This window comes from Capra hircus, chromosome 15 (genome assembly GCF_001704415.2).
Source record: "Capra hircus breed San Clemente chromosome 15, ASM170441v1, whole genome shotgun sequence".
NCBI classification, from domain to species: Eukaryota; Metazoa; Chordata; class Mammalia; order Artiodactyla; family Bovidae; genus Capra; species Capra hircus.
In genome coordinates this window covers 28,993,077-29,013,191 of record NC_030822.1, presented here as the reverse complement: position 1 = coordinate 29,013,191, position 20,115 = coordinate 28,993,077, and the positions used below count along the sequence as shown (strand labels likewise).

General features: G+C 50.8%; 1 protein-coding gene across 2 annotated transcripts in view; it reads right to left on the bottom strand.

The window, feature by feature from the left end:
• Positions 1 to 18,644, bottom strand: part of CHRDL2 (chordin like 2) — a 35,181-nt gene extending 16,537 nt beyond the window's left edge. The window contains exons 1-3 of one of the 2 annotated variants that reach the window (XM_018059349.1): positions 17,991 to 18,644; positions 6,728 to 6,840; positions 1,642 to 1,735 (exon numbers count right to left, since the gene is read on the bottom strand). In XM_018059349.1, coding sequence (XP_017914838.1) covers positions 1,642 to 1,735; positions 6,728 to 6,840; positions 17,991 to 18,072 — 289 coding nt within the window. In that variant the 5' untranslated portion in view covers positions 18,073 to 18,644. The remainder of the gene's footprint in view (positions 1 to 1,641; positions 1,736 to 6,727; positions 6,841 to 17,990) is intronic. The other variant, XM_005689975.3, reaches the window with a different exon arrangement.

Genomic DNA, 20,115 nt, shown 5'->3' with positions numbered 1-20,115 from the left:
GCCTCAGCTCCACTGAGTGCCACTCAGTTTAGACCTGTGCTAGTTCACTCAACGTTCAGTAAGCATCCATGGAGCACTTGTTAGTGCCAGGCACTGTTCTAGGTTCTGGGGATACAGAAGGGAACAAAACAAGGTTCCGTATGGAGTTTCATCCGAGTGGAGTTCACTGGTGTGATCTGGACTGTGCCTGATCTTGGAGTAAGTGCCTTCCACTCCCTGGCTACCAGACCACCCCCGCATCACCTGCCAGTTAGCCTGTCCTCACCCTACTGGATAGAGGGGTAGCCCTCCTGCTCCTTTTTTCAAGGCACCTTTCCTAAGCACCTTCTCTGCACCAGGTGCCATGCTATATGCTGGGAATGGAGTGCAAATAAGGCCCAGCCCCCTCACATCAGGAAACTGATGGTCTCACTGGGTGGAGAGACAGGCCCCAAGCAGTGACACTGGTATGGTCTGGGCTAGGGGAGATGGGAGCACAGAAGCTGTGGCAGCGTAAAAGAGGCACCCCTAACTCAGCCGGGAAGGGCTGTCAGGGAAGGCTTCCTGAAGGGGCCGATGGCTGAGATGAGTTTTCAGGAATATGCAGACAAGACAGGCAAAGGGGCAAGGCTGGGAAAGAGGGAGTGAGGAGCATGGCAGAAAGAAGGGGGCTGGGCTGAGGCACAGCAGGGAGCGGTCAGGACTCCTGGGGTCAGCCTCAGCCGGGAGGAGGTATGATGCCCCCTCATTGGGCAGGATGAAGCCTAGAGACCCCGCTCCCCTGGTGAACCCAGAGCCAGGAAACCATGACCCAAGCTGGAGTCACAGTCAGATCCCTACTGGGATCCCACTTGGAACAGAAGCCCCTCTACGCCCATACTCCACACAGGTCCCCAATCCCCCAAGAGAGCTGCTTCCAGAGTCTGGAGCTGAGGCTACAACCTGGGACCCCCTCCCCTCATCACCTTCTCGATGTTACTAAACATGGGTCCTCCTCTTGACATCTCCTGCCTTCCGAGTTGGCCACCCTGCTGACTGCCCCTCATTTGCCCCTTGGTTATGTCAATTTCTTCTCAGATCACCTCCCCTCTCTCCTCTCTTACCTCTGCTTCTTGGAATCCCAGTCTCAGAGGCTGTTCGTAGATTCTTAAAATCATGGACATTTAGCATTGGGGCACATATTAGAACCTCTAAACCACAGCACAGGAGGAGTCTCAGAGCACATAGTCAACTCCTGTGGCCATTCCCAGCCCCGGGCGGTAACCCCGGGGTCACCCTGCAGGGCCTCCCAGCCCCAGTTCACTCACCTTCACTTACACAGGGTAAATCCACTCTCTCAGGCTTTGGCCAGCCCCTGGGAGAACGAAGCCCACTTGTGCCATCAAGAGGTCAAGCACGCCTGTTTTCCTTCAGCTCTTTCCCACGTTCCCTCCCTCCTCCTGCCAAGCACAGCTACTCAAGGCTGAGAAGTCTGTGGCCACCCCAGCCCTCCTCGCGGATCCATGGAGGATGCATTCCATGAGCACCTTGGGGTCTCAGCAGCTCTGGTGGCTGGAGTCTGCCCTTCTCATTCCAGGGACCTCCTCTGGCTGTGTCAGGAGTGGGTCAAGGGCCACTGGGCAGGTGGGAGGCTGGTACAGGGGCAGACGCGAGGCCACTCACCCACACAGCGGGGACAGCACTGCTGCGGCTCAGTCACGGGCTGGGGGCAGTGGACGGGCGGGCAGTGGAGGCGGTAACAGCTCACGTGGGCATTCTGAAGGGGACACAGGGGTCAGTCCTGCTTCCAAAGAGCCATTGCCTCCCACCGTCCTCTCCTCAAACCCCCTCCCGACTATGGGGCGCTGCACTCCTTTTCAGCCTGCAGTGGGATAAAAGTGACAAATTCCACATGTCCAGTCTCCCTCCCGCCTGCTCACTTGTGTGGCGCACTCATCCATGTTCCTTCCCACCAAGGAGGAGCACACCATGTGCCTGGATTTGCACAGATCTTGTGTCCCTTAGTGGTGAGGGACTAAGGAGAGAAATCCGAGTAAAAGACTTGGGTTATTTTGACATTGACTTTTTTTAAAGACTTTTTTTTCATATGGACTATTTAAAAAGTCTTTATTTAATTTGTTACAACATTGTTCCTGTTTCATGTTTTGGGTTTTTACCCTGAGGTACACGGGATCTTAGCTTCCCCAGGGAGTGAACCCACACCCGCTGCATTGCAAGTCTCAATCACTGGACTGCCGGATTAGTCCCTCAACATTGATCTTGACTGTGCTGTCTTAACTCCAAGGCTTTGTTCTTTTACCTCTGGATCTGAGCCTCGTGGCTAATGCAGGACTGTGACACATGAAGGCAGGTGACAGGGAAGAGGAGAAGACTCAGGGCTCTGTGATCTGCTCCCTAAGTCTCGGAGAGGTGTGGGTGATCCCACACACAGCCTTGGGACTGGAACCAGAGGAAGGGCCTGAAGTTCTTAGGCTTTTTCAAATACAGCAAAGGAGAGAGAAGGGGCAGAGAAACGTGCACAGGACAACGGGCAGACGTGGAAGAGCTGGAGGGAGAGGCCCCCCTGGAGGCTTTCCCGGGCAGTCTGTCGGCCTGTCTCAGGCAGCCCACACCTTCCCCTTCTCCTCTAAGAGGTGTTGCCCTGGGTTGTAACAGTACATCTGTCTCTTCTGTTCAGCAGAACAACAACAAAACCTCATTATGTTCATCTCGGAATTGTCAGCACGGGGCCTTGCTCCAAGCGAGTGCCTGCTGAAGTCTGAATGAGTGAATGAATGAGAACCAGCAGGGGAAGGAGAGATGGTCTCTTTCTTGGTCAACTGGAGTCAGCTTTGTTTAAACTTTGAAGTTGCCGAGTGAGATTCCAGACCCTTGGCCCACCTGAGAGCCCCCAAAACACTTCTACCAAAGCAGCTTCCTGCCCCATGGAGAACCCTGGACCAGGCCTTAGTCCTTCTGGGCTCACTGCTTCCTAAAATGGCCAGAGGTGATCACAAGGATTAATCAGTGCTAAAGGGCATCCTAGAGTCCACAGAATCTGTCTGAGCTCTAAAAGCGGCCTTCCTGAGGCCTGGGACCCAGGGGTGCTGGATAAACATCCAGAGCATGAATGGAGCCCTTCAGATGAGAAACTAGGATAGAATGCAAGGAACTTTAGTATCTGAAGAGTTAGAATCTGTCTCTTGATTCTGGCCTTGAAGGTATCAAGGAATGGAGATGATGAGTGAGATGCAGCAGGAAGTAAGGTAGAAATACCCAGGGCACAAAAGGTGGTGGTGGGGGCTAGGCATGAGGCCTAGCAGTCAAAGGGTATCTCTCAGGAAAATCATAACTACCATTTTTTGAATGGCTACTAGGGGCATTTATTTATTTATTTTTTAAGTCATTATTCTGTTTTAATCGAAGAAAATGAGGTTCTATTTATTTATATAAAAACTGCTTATTAAGCATCTATTTTATATAGGTACTATTCCAGCTACTGAAGATACAGCTTTCATGGAGGAAGCATTCAAGTGGTTCTGATGATTTCAAATATGTAACATTAAGGTGTATCAGCGAGGGCTAATGATTTTATCAAACTTGCCCCCCAAAACAGGTTTTACAAGACAAATTTTGTGAGTATAAGGAGTACAGATGCAAAATCATAAAAATCTAACCACTGCAGTGTAACTCATAAATTCAAACATTTTAGCATCTCTATCATAGGCTCTCTAAAATAAATGGGCCTTGAATAATTCGGAGAAAGCAATGGCACCCCACTCCAGTACTCTTGCCTGGAAAATCCCATGGGCAGAGGAGCCTGGTAGGCTGCAGTCCATGGGATTGCTAGGAGTCGGACACGACTGAGTGACTTCACTTTCACTTTTCACTTTCATGCATTGGAGGGGGAAATGGCAACCCATTCCAGCGTTCTTGCCTGGAGAGTCCCAGGGATGGGGGAACCTCTCGGGCTGCCGGCTCTCTAAAATAAATGGGCCTTTAATAATTAGGGGCACTTATTGAATGGCTACTAGGGGCATTATGTTATATAGAAATGTATTATCTCACTGCATTCTCTCAACAACCCTAGTGGTATTTTTATTCACGATTTCAAAATGAGAAAAGAGCCTCTGAGAGGTTGCCTAAGACACACAGCAGGTGAGCACTGTGTAGGTCTGTGCACTTTCTGTGATGCCGGAAATGCCTCAGGTGGAGGGAACAGGGCCTCATTCATTCACTCGATATTTACTGCATGGCAGTTGGGTGCCATGTCCTCTTCTGCACTGGGGACAGTGAGCAAGAGACAAGAGTTCTGCTCTCACGGAGCTTCCATCCTAGCGGAGAAGGAGACAGACTATAAAAAATAAACAAGTAGGAACCAGATCATGTCAGATGTTAAATTTATAACAGGAATAAAACAGGGTAACGTGATTGCGTTAACAAGGTTAGACTATTTTAGAAACGGCTGTAGAGAAAGCCTCATAAGGAGGTAACTTTATGTCGTGCACTGTGAGATGAGAAGGAACCATTCCTGGGAAGATCTGGGGGAAGAACATTCCGAGTGGAGGAGCAAGTTGGAATGAGTTTGCAGCATTGACGCAGGTAGGAGATGAGGTTGGAGAACAAGGCAGAAATCAGATGGTTCAGATGGGGTAGATCCCACAGCGGGCAATTTGAATTTTTCTTTAGGTGCAATGACAAGCTATTGAAGGGTTTTAAGAGCTTCTGAATGACATGATTAGTTTTATGTTCAGAAAAGATCCTTTGAGCTGCCTTGCAGCGGACAGATTAGAAAGGGCACAGGAAGAGGGTTTCCCTGGCAGTCCAAGAGTTAAGATTTTGCCTTTAATGCCGGGGTGCGAGTTTGATCCCTAACTGGGGGGGAGCTGAGATAGCACATGCCTCACAGCCAAAAAACCAAAAACCCTAAAACAGAAGCAATATTGTAACAAATTCGATAAAGACCTTAAAAGTGGTCAACACCAAAAAAGGTTTAAAAAAGGGAAAAGGGGTATAGGGAGACTGGGATGTTCACACAGCAGCCCAGGTGAGAGAGGAAAGTGGCTTAGATTAGGGGAAGTGATGATGATGGGAAGAAGGAAGGAATTCAGAGTGTATTTTGGGGATGTCAGCTGCAGCCCCTTGGGGTGAGGAAGCTGTGTATGTGTGAACTCCAGGGAGGGAGAAATGAATTAGCTCCACTGATCACAAAACTTGGACTTGGTCAACTGGACCGCATGATATGTCTGGAATTTTCTGTTATGGTTTCCTTCTTGTTTTTTGGCTATATTTCACAAAGTTCTTTTTGAAAAGGCTGATTGGCCTCAGATGTGCTAAGAAACCAAGGGGAAGCAGGGATTGGGGGTTGTGCTCCCACTGGCATCAGGTCTGACCAGGGGCCAACATGGAAGAAGCAGTGGGGAGTCAGAGGAAAAGACCCCAGAGGACTAAGACCCCCGTGGTCAGGGTCAGGAGAGGGGCTGGCCTACACCCCTCCACCTTCTGGTGTTTCCTCAGAAGGTCTTCCCTGCTCCCACTCTGAGGACTGTTTTAACAAGGGAGGCTCTCACAGCCTTGGCTGTGCAGGGAAAGAGGGGTCCAAGGGGCTGGCCCTACCTGGGACTAGGTACCCCCTTCCCAGCACCAGCACCTGGACAGACAGAGCTCTGGACTTCACACCAGTGAGGCTGGTCTCCGGCAGCTGATCCAGGGCCAAGGGGATCCAAGCCTCCTCAATCACTCTCTCCTTCCCCGTCCTCCAGCCCCACACCTGGCCTGGGAATTCTGGACCCCATACGGGTTTCATTTACCCCACCTAGTTGGCTATACAAGGTCCTGTGGAGGGTGCTGGGTTGGGGTGGGCTGGGAGGACAGAGGTTTACAAAAAAAATCTGGTCTCTCAGGGTGCTCAGGGCTGGTGCACTGGGATGACCCTGAGGGATGGGATGGGGAGGGAGGTGGGAGAGGGGTTCAGAATGGGGAATACATGTATACCCATGGCTGATTCATGTCAATGTATGGCAAAAACCATTACAATATTGTAAAGTAATTAGCCTCCCATTAAAAAAAAAAAAAAATCTCGTCTCTGCCCTAGTTGGCACAGCCTTCAGCAAGACCCCAACCTGGGCAAGAGTGAGTACCCAGGAAGACCTGCTCCCAGAGCTCCATGGAGGAGGGGCAGTAACTGACAGACAGACAACCATTGTGCTTGGTTGACAGTGATCAGGAGAAAGGGACAGAGAAACTTATGTGGCCTCCCAGAAGAAGAAAATACTTTCAGGTGAGGGATCAGATAAAGCTATTGGTGGAGGTGTCATTTGTGCAAAGTTGGAAAGAACGAACATTTAGACCAGCGGCACTGGGACGTGCATCCTAAGGCTGGGCGGCAAGAAAGGCCGCTGGAGGAGAAAGCAGGAGGAAAGGAAGGATTAGGGGGTCAGGTCAGGAAGGCTCTGCCTTCTGCTGTGTAGGCACGGGAGGCTGGTGGCAGCAGGAAAGAAGGCTGGGTGAGAGGGGGGAGGTCCGTGTGCTCATCCCAGCCCAGCCACTGATCCACTGTGCAATTTCTCTTGGGAGGCCCACAGTAGGCCTGTATGCCCATGCCTGATACTCAGTAGTGAAGTGGTGTGGCCCCAAGTCCCTCAGCTGCTGCCGATAGGTCCCAATTCTATGGGGGCCTGCTTCCAGAGTACCCTCCACTCCAAAGTCAGGCTGTCCTCTTTCCCTCAGTCTCCCAGACATACCGTCACATGAGGCCAGAGGAACCTACCTCGGAGCAAGTGCAGCGGAGGCAGTACATCAGACCCTGAGGCTCCAGGTAGGGGTGCCAGCTCTCACCGGGGGAGTATCTCTTCCCATGGAAAAGGCAGAACATGTCTGGGCCTGGCAAACCAACCAGTACTTTGTGAGTCCCAGGAGGCTCCAGCCCGGAGTCCCTGCTTCATCCCTCCTTCGTTCTGGCTCTAGGAAGGATGTCATCGGAACACTCAAGCAAAAGAGAATCCATAGGACATGCTCTCCTAGTCAGGGGGCTAGAATGACTGAGTTTCAGTATCAGCTTGACTGGCTGTGTGACTCTGGGCATGTCACTGGCCCTCTCCGAACTTTGACACTTCTCTCACAGAGTGGTTAGAGGATCAAGCAGTGAACACGCCTTTTACAGATTTAAACTGTGGTAGAAATGTTAGTTATTATAATTAGATGAATAATCTGAGGCCCAGAGAGGCCACACTATACCTCTTAGGACACACAGGAAGTCAGTCATGGAGCAAGGATGACACCCGGAGCCTCTTGACTCTCAGAGCAGGGCTCCTTCTGCTCTCACAGTCACGCTTGCTTCCCTTTCCTCTGTCCCATTTGGCTTATTCATTTACTACACCTCTGCACCATCCTCTCTTGCCCCCTGCTGCTCACCCGCCTATGCACGCACACACAGACACACACAGACACACACAGACACACACAGACACACACACACACACACTCTGGGCCACGGATATATCTTTCAAATAAAGCTACTGACAGCAGCTTTCCTGCTTTCATACTATGCTGTGTCCCTATATCTCAGTGAGCTCTGACAGTTAAGTGTTTGAATCAGGAAAACAAAGTGCTGCCCAGTGAAAGGTTGTTACAAAACTGACTTTTAAAATATCCTTAAAAATGGTCAATGGTACTGCGACTTGCACATCAATTGATTGTTTTTGTAATGATTTACAAATAATATTTACAAATGATTTACAACTGATACAAGCAATTGATATGTTGATATGTTGTCATATTGATATGTTGTCAATATGTATATGAATGCTTTTAAGAATGATTGAAATAGTTTATTTCCTTATGTGGGTTAAGGATCTCTCCTGCAATCCTGATTTCTTGAGACCTCCACCCCTCTGTCCTTCCATAGCCAGTCAGTTGCCCAGTCTTTTGAGCTCTGTCCTGAATCTCGTGTCCTCACCCCTCACCAGCTCAGCCCCAGGTCAGGGCTCCGTGTTGGGGGCTGAGGCCTCCTTACCCTGCCGCTCTGCCTCTGGCCCTAACCCTTGCCAACCCTCCTGCATACAGGTACCTCGTGATTTTTGCGACAGAGAAGGGATGCTATCATTCTACAAAAAACTTTCCATCACATAAAGAATAATCTAAGCTCTTTTAGGGGGGAATCTGGAAGGCCCAGAACAAGCTAAGTGTCCATAAAGACATACTAAATTAAATGAGATTGAAATTTGGAGAAAGGAACCAATGTTTATCGATGATATTCTGTTTATATAAATTACTTATCTTATTAGCATCAATGTTTTGACAATTAAATTGGATAATGCTTGGAAAACGCTCACTTAGCCCAGTTCCTGACACATAGTTGAATGCTATAATTATGACGATTATGGTAACAATGACCCTTCTGGATGGACATTATCATCTGTTCCAGATTCAAGAGGATAAGGCACTTTTGCAGGGTCATTGGGATTGTTACTTACCATTGTTAATTGTAAGAAAACTAGATGAGAAAACTGAGGAGCCGCAAAGACCAAGTTGACTTGCCTGAGGCCACCCAGCTATCGATTTGAACCCAGGACCCCATGCTCCCAAGCAGACTTCCCTGCAGTCCACCTCACCTGCTACGGTTTTTGGCTCAAACTCAGGGCCTAGACGTTTCTTGTCCCCACTGGCCACCATCCCCCTTTCCCAAATTTTTTTTCTTCAGTTCAGTTCAGTTCAGTTCAGTCACTCAGTTGTGTCCCACTCATTGTGACCCCATGAATTGCAGCACCCCAGGCCTCCTTGTCCATCACCAACTCCTGGAGTTCACTCAAACTCATGTCCATCGAGTCTGTGATGCCATCCAGCCACCTCATCCTCTGTCATCCCCTTCTCCTCTCGTCCCCAATCCCTCCCAGCATCAGGATCTTTTCCAATGAGTCAACTCTTCGCATGAGGTGGCCAAAGTACTGGAGTTTTTTTTTTTCTTGGTCCTCTATTAATCTAGAATCCAGAGGTTGCTCTCCATGCCTCCATCCTGCACACTTTCTAGAGTCTCACACTTTCTGAAACATTCTCTTAGACACCTAAACTCTGCAGAATCGCAGAGCGTCGAAAGCAGTACAGTAGCAGGAGCAGCTCGCCCTCGAGACAGGAATTCCCCCTCCACGTTGAGGGTGGGCTGGAATGGAGGACAGGAGCTAAGGGCCATTCTTAACCTTTAGAAAGCTGCCTTTGTGAGAAGCTGAGAGCAGCCTCCTCAGCTCCCTGCACTGCTTCTGTTGTGTCTCTTGGGTTTCCCAGAACAAAGATTTGAGGCCATGGCCATGACGCCCTCAGGGTCTGTGCTTCGGTGGCCACTGGGGACCACGGCTTGGTTTCCCCATCTGCTCCCCAGCCCCACAAAGTAGAGGGGGGATCAGACAGCAGATCCCATTCCCAGCAAGGCCCCGGCTGGCCCGTATCAAATGAGCTGTGTTTATCTCTCAGCCTCCGCTGGCAAAGAGGGCAGGACACAGGCCCAGCTGGGGTGCTTGTCAGAGCCAGCCCAACTCTCCAAGGATTGAATAATGTCTTTCTTTCTCAGTCCCCTCCCCCTACCAGGAAAGGGCGCAATTGCAACACTGCTGCGGCCTTAGGACTTAGCCTTGCTGTTGAAGAAATCTTGTTCCATCTTCCCTGCAGCCTGGCCCCTGTGCCAGCTGGCACCCCCTCTCCATCCCCTCGCCTGCTTAGAGCATGAAGACAGAGAGAATGTATCAGCCCATGCCCAGGTCGGGAGGCGCCTGCCCCCCACTGATGGACCTGGCAGCAGCTAAGAATATGGGGGGCCTGGCAAACTGTCCCTCAACCCCAGGAGCTACAATTCCCACCCCACCACGCCCTCCAAGGTGAGAAGCACAAGGAAGGGTGGCATTGCCTGGAGCTCCCTCTTTTTCTAGGGAGGTGAGTGCCCAAGGCCACACCAAACCAGGCAGGAGGAGGAACTGGCAAGACTGCAGGTTGCCTCCGTCGTGCAGCTCTGGCACTCGCCCCATCCTTGCACTTGGCTGGTAAGGGGCTCTAGCTCCTTATGCCATGAATTCACTGTGTGATGCTGAGGAAGACTCTTGCTTCCCTTCTCTGGGCCTCACTTTCCCATCTTCAAAATAAGAAGTGGGCATGAACTCTGATCTTCACAGGTTTTCTGTACAGATAGTTTATGAATCCATGATGTCAACATTCTAAGACTCTAAGGTTCTAAGTTTCTAAGACTTAAGATTTGAGAATTCCAAGCTTCTGAGAGCCTACATATCATGAGACAACAAAGCTTCTAGAACTGCATGATGTTGTGATTCTAAGATTTGATCATTCAAGCTTCCATGATTCAGGATATGTTGATGGTTCTGTACACCTAGGCTCACAGAGGCTCCAAACAGGGTAGGATGAGGCCCAGGCAGCCAGTGCAGCCGATCCTGAGAGACACAGAGAAGGAGCAAAGTCTGTTTCTCACATCCCCTCCCTTCTCATCTCCTTTCTGTGGTCCTCTGTGGTCTTCCCACTCCGGCCCTGGCACCCCGCCACCACATCTCAGACCACCCATCATCTCTGTCTCCAACTTGGGGACCAATTGCTCCTTCTCGCAGGGGACTTAAGGAGTTAATGGCCCCCAGCAGTGATGTCTAATCCAGGAAGACGTGAGTGGAGGAAGTTTTTGCTTGAGGAGGATGACTGGAGCTGTTCTAGACTTTAGAGAGACAGAGAAGAACAGGGACAGGTCTCATACCCCTCACCCAGTGTGTATATAGTCCCCAAACTCTGATTTCAGAGTCAGATAGGCTGGGGTTCCAATTGAATTTGGCTTTATTTGTGACGTGCATTTAGACAAGCTATTTAAACACTTCGGGCCCCAGTTTCCATATTTGTCAAATGGTTGAGTGATAATCTTGACCTTTGGGGGGTTATTGCAGAATTAAGTCAAATAACATATATAATATGACTAATGCCTGCTACATATTAGATGCTCAGCCAAATGGTAGACTAAAAACAAAGAGAGAAAAAGCAGACCTTGTTGCTGACCCCAAATTACCCTAACAATTTCTGTTTCTCATAGTTTATTCTTTTTACTCCCAGAATCCTATGGGCAGACCCCCAGGTACCCAGAACATCATGGTACCTGCCACTAAGGCCAAACATTCTAGATCTCAAGATTGGAGGCAGAGAGACCACAGGAGGTTGTTACAGTCATCTCTTCTGAGATCATGCTGACCTGGAGCCAGGCAGAAGCAGTGCTGGGGGACAGAAATACAGATTTGAGGACTACCTACTAGGTACAGTGGGTAGGCTTTCAGACAGACTGATAAGGGTGGAGAGGGTGAAGGAGCAGTCAAGGGTGGGACTGGGGTTTCATGCCTGAATAACCAAGTGAATGTGGGGTTCTTAGCACATAGGCAGTAAATGTTATCATTAATTTTGATGTTTCGTTATCATTAGTAATAGTAACATTGGTTCCTTTATTCATGTACTGAGCATTTTGTATATCAAGTTATACGTGCCCATGGACCTGGTACATGCCTAAATAAGACATAGTGCCCACCCTCAAGGAGCTACAGCCTAATGAAGAAGACAGATATAATACATACAGTCAGGCAAATGCCATAACAGCAGAAGCATGGGATCTTCAGGGAAGTCTTCCCTGAGCAGATGCCTGAACTGGATCTGGAAGGAGTTAACAAGGTGGAGTCGGGCAGAGAAGAACTTGCATGCAAAGGCACAGGGGCGGGAGTGACTGTGGTCCAGGTAGTCCCCTGAAGGTGGCTGGGGTGTGCTGGGTGCTAGCTCCTCTCCCTGCAGGAAACACCCACTTGGCTAGGCCAAAGCCGAATCTCTGTACCTAGCCTGATGATTGAATTTCGCTGACCTAATCTGAATTCAAGGTCGCTACGTTTATCAGGGCTCTTCCCTGGTGGCTCAGATGGTAAAGCGTCTGCCTACAATGTGGGAGACCTGGGTTTGATCCCTGGGTTGGGAAGATCTCCTGGAGAAGGAAAGGCAACCCACTCCAGTACTCTTGCCTGGAAAATCCTATGGACAGAGGAGCCTGGCAGGCTACCGTCCATGGGGTCACAAAGAGTCGAACACGACTGAATGACTTCACTCACGTTTATCAGACAGTCTCTGCTGTCTGTTACAGTGTTATCATGTCACTCCAGCCTATGATGAGCAGGCTCCCACCTGCTTTTTCAGCAGAACTCTCTGTGGTGGCCCTTTTTTAAGCCTCACATCCTCCTGCTAAATTTCTCACTCTTCCCATCCCCACCCAGCCCCTACCCTTGCTTCTTCATGCTTCTGTACCTTTTTAACCCATGCTCTTAATGTGATTCTCCATCTCCAATGTTGGACCAGCTCCTCATCCTCCAAAGCCTGTTTAAATGCCATCCTGTGAAGCCATCCCAAGCTCCCAGGCCACTTGCCAGTCCTTTCTGGCAGTCCTACAGACTGAGTTCAGCCCTCTGCCACAATTTGCATCATACTAGGTTAGAAGTACTTTTTGAATGGACTTCTCTTCCTTACTAAACTGTGAGTCTCTTGAGAGCAAGGGCCAATGGCATACATTTCTGTATCCCCAGTGTTCTGTGCAGAGCCTACACAGAATCCGTGCTTGGTAAATGAATGTGGGATGAAAGAATGGAGTTAAGGGAGGTTCTGGAGGAGGAGGCGATTGCTGGTCCTTCATCTTGGAAACCTCCTGCTTCAACAAAAAGAGAACTTCATTTTGTGACAGAAGAGCCAAATCTCTTTGGGCACTTTGACCTTGCCGCCTAACAAATTGGCCCTGGACCTCCCCTTTCCAGTTCTCATCATCTGAACTCCTAAACTATTCACCAAACATTATGTACAAAAAAGCCAGGAGCCCAGGAAGGTATGAGGCTGAGTGATTTCATGATCTTCACATGTAAGTCCAAATTTCCAAGCTGTCCCATCCAAGGTCATCCCAACTGTCTGCCTTGAGACTCTCATGGTCTTTTAAGATCTCTCAAGATCTCTTAAGGAGTAGTCAGGAGTGGGTAGTGTTGCTGGGAATTCTTCCAAGGGGAGGCAGAAAAGACAGCAAGAATATTCCGGGCTGCAGAACAGGCAGGATGAGACCAAGAGAAGGGCACCAGGTGGACCTGGGGCTGGAACTGCGACTGGCTTGACCCTAGCCTGCAAGAACTCAGGAAACCTGAGTGAGCCAGCCTGCATGGGGATGTGAGAACGTTTACATTTCTTCCCTCATGCCCACTCTGCTGTACTTTATTTATTTATAGTTCCCTTTCACACCAACAAACTTGCTCCTCTCTGAGACATAAGCTCTGTGCTGGGTACTGGCACTCAATGAGGGAGGCCTCCTAAGGGAATCAGAAGTAAAAACCCCGGCTCCTCAGTGGATGAGCTGTGCAGTCTAGGGAAAGGACCCTGGCTTCTCTGAACCTGAATTCTTATCTGGCACATGACAAATGTTCAGGAGCATAGAGGGACCTTAAAGGAGAGAGTCAGCAAACCAGGAAAGACAGCTCAGTTGCCTGGCAAGGGTCAGTGGGTAGAGAAGAAACTGTTTACATTTACATTCTCTTTTTACATTCTCTATTTACATTCTCTTCTTCCATGGACATGTATTAATACATTTATAGGTTCAAAAAATCTTAGAAGGAGAAGGAAATGGCAACCCACTCCAGTATTCTTGCCTGGAGAGTTCCATGGACAGAGGAGCCTGGCAGGCTAAGTCCATGGGATCGCAAAGAGTTGGACACACTGAGTGACTAACACACAAAATCTTAGAAAGTTAGGGATTGAGAGATTATGTCCAATCCCCTATTTTACAGATATGGACACAGTTCCAAAGAGAGCCTGAGCCTGGTCTAAGATAATTCATTTTTGCCAGCATGAACTCCAATGCCAGTCTTCAGATCCAGGTAGATGGGAGCTTCTCATAGGAATGCCCATCCCCTAAGGGACAGGATCGGAAGAAATGGGTTTGAATTGCAAACGGAAGGATTTAGCTGAGATAAAGGAAGAATCCTGACTATAAGTATGGGTAAAAGAGTATGAAACAGGCTTCTCTGGGATGAGATCCTGCCCAGAGGCAGAGGGATGCTGGCAATGACCTCTGCATTGCACCTTCCAGCAGCACTGCTCACATGCCAGTCCTCTTCTTTTGGAGTCCAAGGATTCAAAGTCTCTCTCCCAGAGCCTGGTGCCATGGCCGGCGGCTGGGGGAACTTGAGAGGCCAGCCCTGGAACAGGTGCAACAGCTGGAACAACTGCACAGCTGCTGCCCAGCTCTGTCTGCTCGACAGCCTGCAAGCGAGTGAGTGAGACAGAGACCTCTACTGGTGGGAGAGAGGTGCAGAACCTCTAGATAGAGGCAGAGAGGGGTCTGACCGGAGCCAGATGTCAGCCCTCTGTACCCACTGTCCCAGGCCCTCTAGGCCCTTTCTGTTGGTGTCTGATTCTCAGTGGATGTCTGTCTATCTACTCCTCCTTGGAGGGCAAGGGTACCAGGCTGCAGACCCACACTCCCCCAATTCCCTTTTCCAAAGGCCAGAGCGGACCCTGAACCAAGGCAATAGCATCTTTGGGTCTTAGAATCATGAGATGTTAAAGCTGGAAAGGTCCTCAAAGATTATCTGTTTGACTCCCACCGTCTTGCTCTACAGCTGGGAAAAGTCAAGGGCAGACAAAGGCAACCTGCCGTGGGTCACAGTTGGAACTGGAGGCAGAGCCAGGACCGGAGCCCTGACCTTCTGACTCCATCTGTACCATGTCATAGCAGGGAAGCTCCTTTCCTGCCCCACCCTGCCTCTGGGGTCTGAGGTTTTGTCACCTGGGACCAAAAACTTTGATTCCCATAGTATACATAAACCTTGGAAGTAGAAGAGCTAGTGGTTTTGCCTGATAACCAACTCTCTCCTGAAGTCAGGATTGGATGGAGGGAGAGATGAAAAAACAGAAGCAGCTGTACACCTTAAAGTGGGGGTGGGAGTTAGGAGAGGGGGTACAGTTGGCAAAGGAAGAGCACAAAGAAGAGGAGCTGACAGAGGAGAGAGCACTGGAGAGGGAGTCAAGGAACTGGGCGGGTTCTCATTCCACAGACAGAAGTGGGGATGGGTGCCCAACGTGACTGACGTCATACATGCATGTGGCTCAGCCTGGGACTGCACTGGCGAGCGACCAGATCAGGGGCTCACCCTGGCTAAGGGCTCTAGGTGGGAATGGAAATGGGGCTTGATCCATAGTAGCGTCTGAGGATTAGAGCTCAGTCTGTGGCTGGAGTTGAGACTCAGTCTGGGCTGGGATCAAGGCTCAATCTGTGGCTGGAAATAGAGCCAAGGATAGAATAACCTTTGCTTGAATACCCTTACACTTTAAACTAATGAGCAAGCTGCCATACATGTTCACAGGCCCTACACATTCTGCAGGATGGGGCCATCTCAGGAATCAGACACCCCAGGGTTTGAGAATTTCTATCTGTGGGTACCACTTCTGAAAGCACCTAAGATGTCATCAGGAGATTTCTTACTTACAACAGGCTCCAGATCTTACTAACTAAACTTACTAAACTAAGAAGAGGACCTTCACAGGGGACCTTCAAACAAGACCTTGCTGCTGATGCTAAGTCACTTCAGTCTTGTCCGACTCTGTGTGACCCCAGAGACGGCAGCCCACCAGGCTCCCCCGTCCCTGGGATTCTCCAGGCAAGAACACTGGAGTGGGTTGCCATTTCCTTCTCCAATGAGGGCCTTCACAGGGGACCTTCAAACAAGACCTTAGCAAATGACTATAGGATTGTTTCTAGATTCATAGGTTATTAGCATTACACAGAATGAGGCTCAAAGAAGGAAATGATTTGTCCTAATTCACACAACCAGTCAGTGATAAATCAGGGACTAGGATCCAGGTCTCTGTTCTTTTCTTTAATACGTTTGCTGTGTGACCTTGGGCAAGTCACTTGCCCTTTCTGGGCTTTGGTTTAACTGTAAGGATTGGTACACTGAGGGGTAGAAACAGAAGACTTTCAAAAGTTCTTTCAGCTTTGAAATCGCAGCATCTTACACCCCTTTGACTACCTCCATGTCACCTTAACTCAACAATTCTGCTCCAAGGTTTTTCTTGCATGTCGGTAACTAGGCTCCAGTCTAGGGGAGATGGAATACTGGCAGCACCTAGTGAGCAGTATGGCCCAAAGAGTGGAAGCACAGAGGAGGGAAGATCAGAGTGGATCAGGTGGCAGGGAGAGTTTGCTGGAAGAGGTGTGACCTAAGCTAGGCTGTAGAGAGCTGACAGGCTCTGGGCAGCAAGGAGGAGAGCTGTGGGGAGGATATGAGCAATCTACATAAAGATGATTCTAGGCCATCTTTCTAAGATGCATCCAGGGCAATGAAATCTGGGGGGTTAAGAGCCATGTGCCAAGTGGAAGGGAGGCAGGCATTAAGGGCATCCTGTGCTAATTCTCTCTTTGAAGAAGCAACGAGAAGGTGTTGGGAGGAAACCTCCAGGCCTCAGGGAGGAGGAGGAGACACTGACAGAGCAGTAGGCATTGTGCTGGGCACTTAACAGTCATCTGCTCTAATCCTCCCAAGAAGCCTTCAGGTGAGTGTGTGTCTTAGATGCAAAAAGTGAGGCTCAGAGAGGTTGTCACTTCCAAAAAGCCACACAGCTACTAAGGGGCAGAGCCAGGACTGGAACTAACCCTGGGCTCTTTTTAGGACTTGTTACTAAGGACTTCTGTGAATCTCATGCTGGTGGCCGCCCAGAGACGAACAGACATGCAGCCTGCCCTGATGATCAGAGACAGGAACGAAACAATACCCAGCAATGCTGGCTCCAGAAAGCCATGTGCAAAAGAAGGCAGAGATGGAGGAGCTGAGCTGTGGAGAGGAATGTGCTCTAGGCTGGGAAAATGGGGTTTCATCCCAGGCTGCGCCCGGTGTAACCTGGGGCGGACCACTGCCCGTGCTGGGCCTTGGTTTCTTTACTGGGTATGTCTGCATTTACACTAAGATGCTTCCTTCTTTTTAAGAGAATCTTTGGTTTTGTTCTTCACCCTCCCAGCCTTCCAAGAGAGGGTCAAAAGATGGGTAGGAGGTCCGCCACCAGCCTATTGTGGAAAGAGTGAGGAAATTGAGGTTCAGAGAGTTGATATCAACTGACTGAGGTTACACTGTGTACAAGTGGAAAAACGTGATTTAGGGAACGTGTTTTTCGAGAACCTACCATGGACCAGCTAGTTGCTGGTGCTGGTTGCTTTCCATGTTTTCTTCAGTTTAATCCTCAGAACAGTCCTGGGATTTTCACTCCCATTTTATAGATTAGGAAACTGAGGCTCAGAGACATGTCTGCCTCCTACCAGCTGGTGGTCAGCAGATCTGGGATAATGAAGACCCTGGTCTATCTCCCTGTGCCCTGCTGCCTCCCAATGTCACAGCTCAAAATCAGAGTTCCTTCCAGGTGCTGTGGGACTGGGGGGAAAGCATCAGACTGGGAATTAAAGGGTTCTGGCTTCGGATGGCTCACTAGCTCTGTCAACAGTGAGCAAGTTTCTTCCTCTCTCAGTCTAAGTTTTCTCATCTGTAAAATGCAAATGATAATACCCACCTGACCGGAGTGTTGTAAGCCTCAAAAGAGAAAAGCAATGGGAAAGTCCTCCTAGTTAACTCTTCTTTCTTTCCACCGGCTCTCTTTAAATGCAATAGCTTCTTCATCATCACACACTTGCCGCCAAACATGCCAGACTCTCTGCTAGGAATAAGCATCCCCCGCTCCTCCAGAAGAAGCACCGTGCCCTGCCCTCTCTCCCACCGCTCTCAGGTCCCTCACCCTCGGGTCCGTGGCTGCAGCCCCCTTGGCTCTGAGTCTTGCCGAGTTCCCCCCAGTCTGGTCAGCCCGAACTGGTCCGCAGAGAAGCCGCCACCCTCCCGGCACAGGTGCTCCCTGGATGGCTGTCAGAACAGTCTGGGGTTCCAAGTCCCGGCGCTTTCCAGTACATCCCGAGGGTTCCCTCTTCTGCCACCCAGCACACCCACTCCGCTACTTACGGGCTCGTGCGTGGGAGTCCAAGGGGAACCAGAGCAGCGCGAGTCCCAGCAAGGAGGAGAGGACCCTTACCTCGGGAACCATCCTTCTTCCCCAGGGCCAGGCCCTCAAGCGCTGAGCCGGGAGGGGACTTGGGGGAAAGTGAGATGAGGGGGACACCGACGCCCAGGGGCACAAAGCAATCCACAGACCCGGGGAGGGTTAGGGTTAGAGATTCAGAGAAGGGTTGAGAAGAAGGTGCTGAGGACAAAAAGGGAGGTCCAAGGTGGAATAGGAGGAAGGTGGAAAGCAAACGCAGGGAAAGGGTTGGAGGGATACAGGAAGGTATGCACGAGGGGAAAGCAATTAAAGTAAAGGAGAAGGTGAGAGGGAGGGGAGGAGAAGAAAGACGGGAGAGGGAGGACCGGAGTCCGCCGAGCGCGCAGCGTTGGGCCAGGCGCGCGGGGCCGGCGGGCTGCTCCGGGCGTGCGGGCTAGAAGCGGCCGGCGCCCCCTGCTCGCAGAGCTCGGGGTCGGGCTGCCGGGTCCTGGAGCCCGGCGGCGCGGCGGTACCCGCGGCGGCGACGGCGCGGCGGCCACGGGGGGAGGCTGCGCGCGGGCCGGCTGTGCACGCCAAGGGCGCCAGGCGCCGCGCTCGGGCGCATTTGTACTTTGCCGCGGGAAGCAGGCAGCCCCGGCCTGGCGCTGGCCTAGCCCTGGCGCCTCCTCTGGGGCACCGCGGGCTCGGTGGATTGGCCACCCGAGAAACAGGCCCACTTTCCCCCTCCTCTCTCGTGCCGGTCTCTGGGACAGACGCTCCAGGCGCCGCGCCGAGAGGAGGCGAGGGGGCTGGGGAGGGGGAAGGAGCCACCCGGGCCACGGGTTTTAACCCCTGACTCCCCGCGGCGCCCTGAGCCCAGGAGGACTGAACCCTGTTAGAAACTTTCGGGTGGGGAAGAGAGAGATGTCGGGGTCGGAGAGGCGAAGCGGGCTGTGGAACCGAGAGGCGCTCAGGTGAGGGAATTCGACGGTGCTTGCACAGAACCCCGCCTCTGGATGAAATCGGGACACTTGCTGTTCTTAATTGTCTTGGCCACTCCACCTGAGTCTGTTTCCCAGATCCCCATGCTAAAATGGGGACCTTAGTATCTTAAGTATCTTTTAATGTTTTTAATGTCTTACCACAGTTGTTTCGCACGTGGGATGAGCACGTCAAAGCACTCAGATCTCGAAGAGAAGGGGTCCGAATTCCAGGCGCCTGGAATGCTCTGATCAGTTATCCCCGAATCTAGAGGCACCATGCGGGATCCCTGGCCCTTCCTCTGCGAATCTTCTGCTCCCTCCCACCCCACCCTGGCACTCCAGAAGCAGGACTCAGTCTTTCCTTTGCCTCAGCAGGTAGGGCCTGCACCTTTCTGAGAGGGTTGGTCATATCAATCCTCTTGAGTAAGTGCCTTAGGTGGAAGCATTGTCTTTCTTACCTGAAATCCATGGGGTCGGGGTGGGGGCAAGGGCCTGGAGCCCCCCACCTCAGCCCATCCTTGGTGCCCCATACCTCGTGGTAAATGAGTGTATGAATTAATAGGACCTAAGAGGAGTCGGACATGACTGAGTGACTGAACTGAACTGAACTGGAGAAGAGAACCACCAGCTCTGTCCAGACAAGAAACGCTCAACTCTGAACTCAAAAGGACAGGGCCCCTGTCTTGGCTCTCTCCCTAGCTTGCTTGAATGTCCTGGGTAAGTTCATCCATCCCCATTTTGGATCTCAACTTCCTCCCCAGGGGAACTTCTTGCAGAGCTGCTGGAAATTCAGTAAATGTTGGAGGGGAGCAGACTGGGAAGAATAAGAGATAAGACAGAAGGGATATTGAACCACATCCCGCTCTGGTAGGGAATCACATTTCCAGGTTGAAACACTTCTGACTGTGTCTGTAAAGATAACTGGGGTCCCCACCTCCTGTGTTGCCTGTTGATGCTCTCCAAGAACAGTGCTGGAGGAACCAGTGTTCCCAGAAACAGAGCTTCTGGGGGACCTCCCTGGCAGTCCAGTGGTTAGGACTTTGCCTTCCAGTGTGTGTAGGGGTCAGGGTGGGAAGGGTGCAGGTTCAATAGCTGGTTTGGAAGCTAAGATCCCACATGCCTTATA